Source organism: Morchella importuna (assembly GCF_003444635.1).
Source record: "Morchella importuna strain M04M26 chromosome Unknown Morimp01GS008, whole genome shotgun sequence".
Classification (NCBI taxonomy): Eukaryota; Fungi; Ascomycota; class Pezizomycetes; order Pezizales; family Morchellaceae; genus Morchella; species Morchella importuna.
Genome location: NW_025763405.1, coordinates 1 through 681, shown reverse-complemented (window position 1 = coordinate 681; position 681 = coordinate 1). Strand labels below are relative to the sequence as shown.

The following is a 681-nucleotide window of genomic DNA, read 5'->3' as shown; positions in this document are numbered from 1 at the left end:
TAGGAGCAGAGAATAGAATCCTTTGGAGTATAAGTACTCAGGATCATTCCCGCCCAACGGACCTGATCCTCATCTTCGGGTAGACTATTATCGGTAGCAGAGCCCTTAAAGATTATTGAGTTCTAGCGATAGTATCTTTGAATAAATCTGCACCTGATTTCTATCTTGCACGGCCGCATCTATTCTATTGGATTCTAGCGATACATAGATAGGCTGCCCCCGTTACAATACAACATCATGTCTGACGCTGGTGAATCATGCAAGGCCGTGGAGGTTAAGTCCTCAGACAACACGAGCACCAGTAACATTCGCATCAAGTTTGATGGACTCCCAAAATTAAAGAGACAATCCAACTACCAAACTTGGGCGTCTGCCTGGAGGATTACATTCGATGCAGCAGACTGGTGGGAAGCATTGAGCATCGAAAACCCCACAGAAGATGACACAGACCTCACCAAGGCCGAAATCAAAAAGGCCCGAAAACAAATGCACAGCTTCTCATCGGAGCTGTAGCCGAAGACATACAACCAACAGCCGTCTCCGCTGAAAATGCATACCACGCATGGAAGGCGCTTAAAGACCTCTACGATCGTGTATCACCAAACACGACGATCACCCTCCTCAGCCGTGTTCTAGACACGAAGATGCAACACAATGGTAACTTAACCGAGCATCTCGAGA

General features: G+C 47.0%; 1 protein-coding gene across 1 annotated transcript; it reads left to right on the top strand.

Moving 5' to 3' along the window:
* Nucleotides 1-237: 237 nt before the first annotated feature.
* LAJ45_03544 (uncharacterized protein) lies at nt 238-513 on the top strand (the record flags this gene model as incomplete). The annotated part of the gene is made up of 1 exon (XM_046113129.1): nt 238-513. One exon carries the CDS (start codon nt 238-240, stop codon nt 511-513), a length of 276 nt encoding a protein of 91 aa, XP_045973422.1.
* Nucleotides 514-681: the final 168 nt, after the last annotated feature.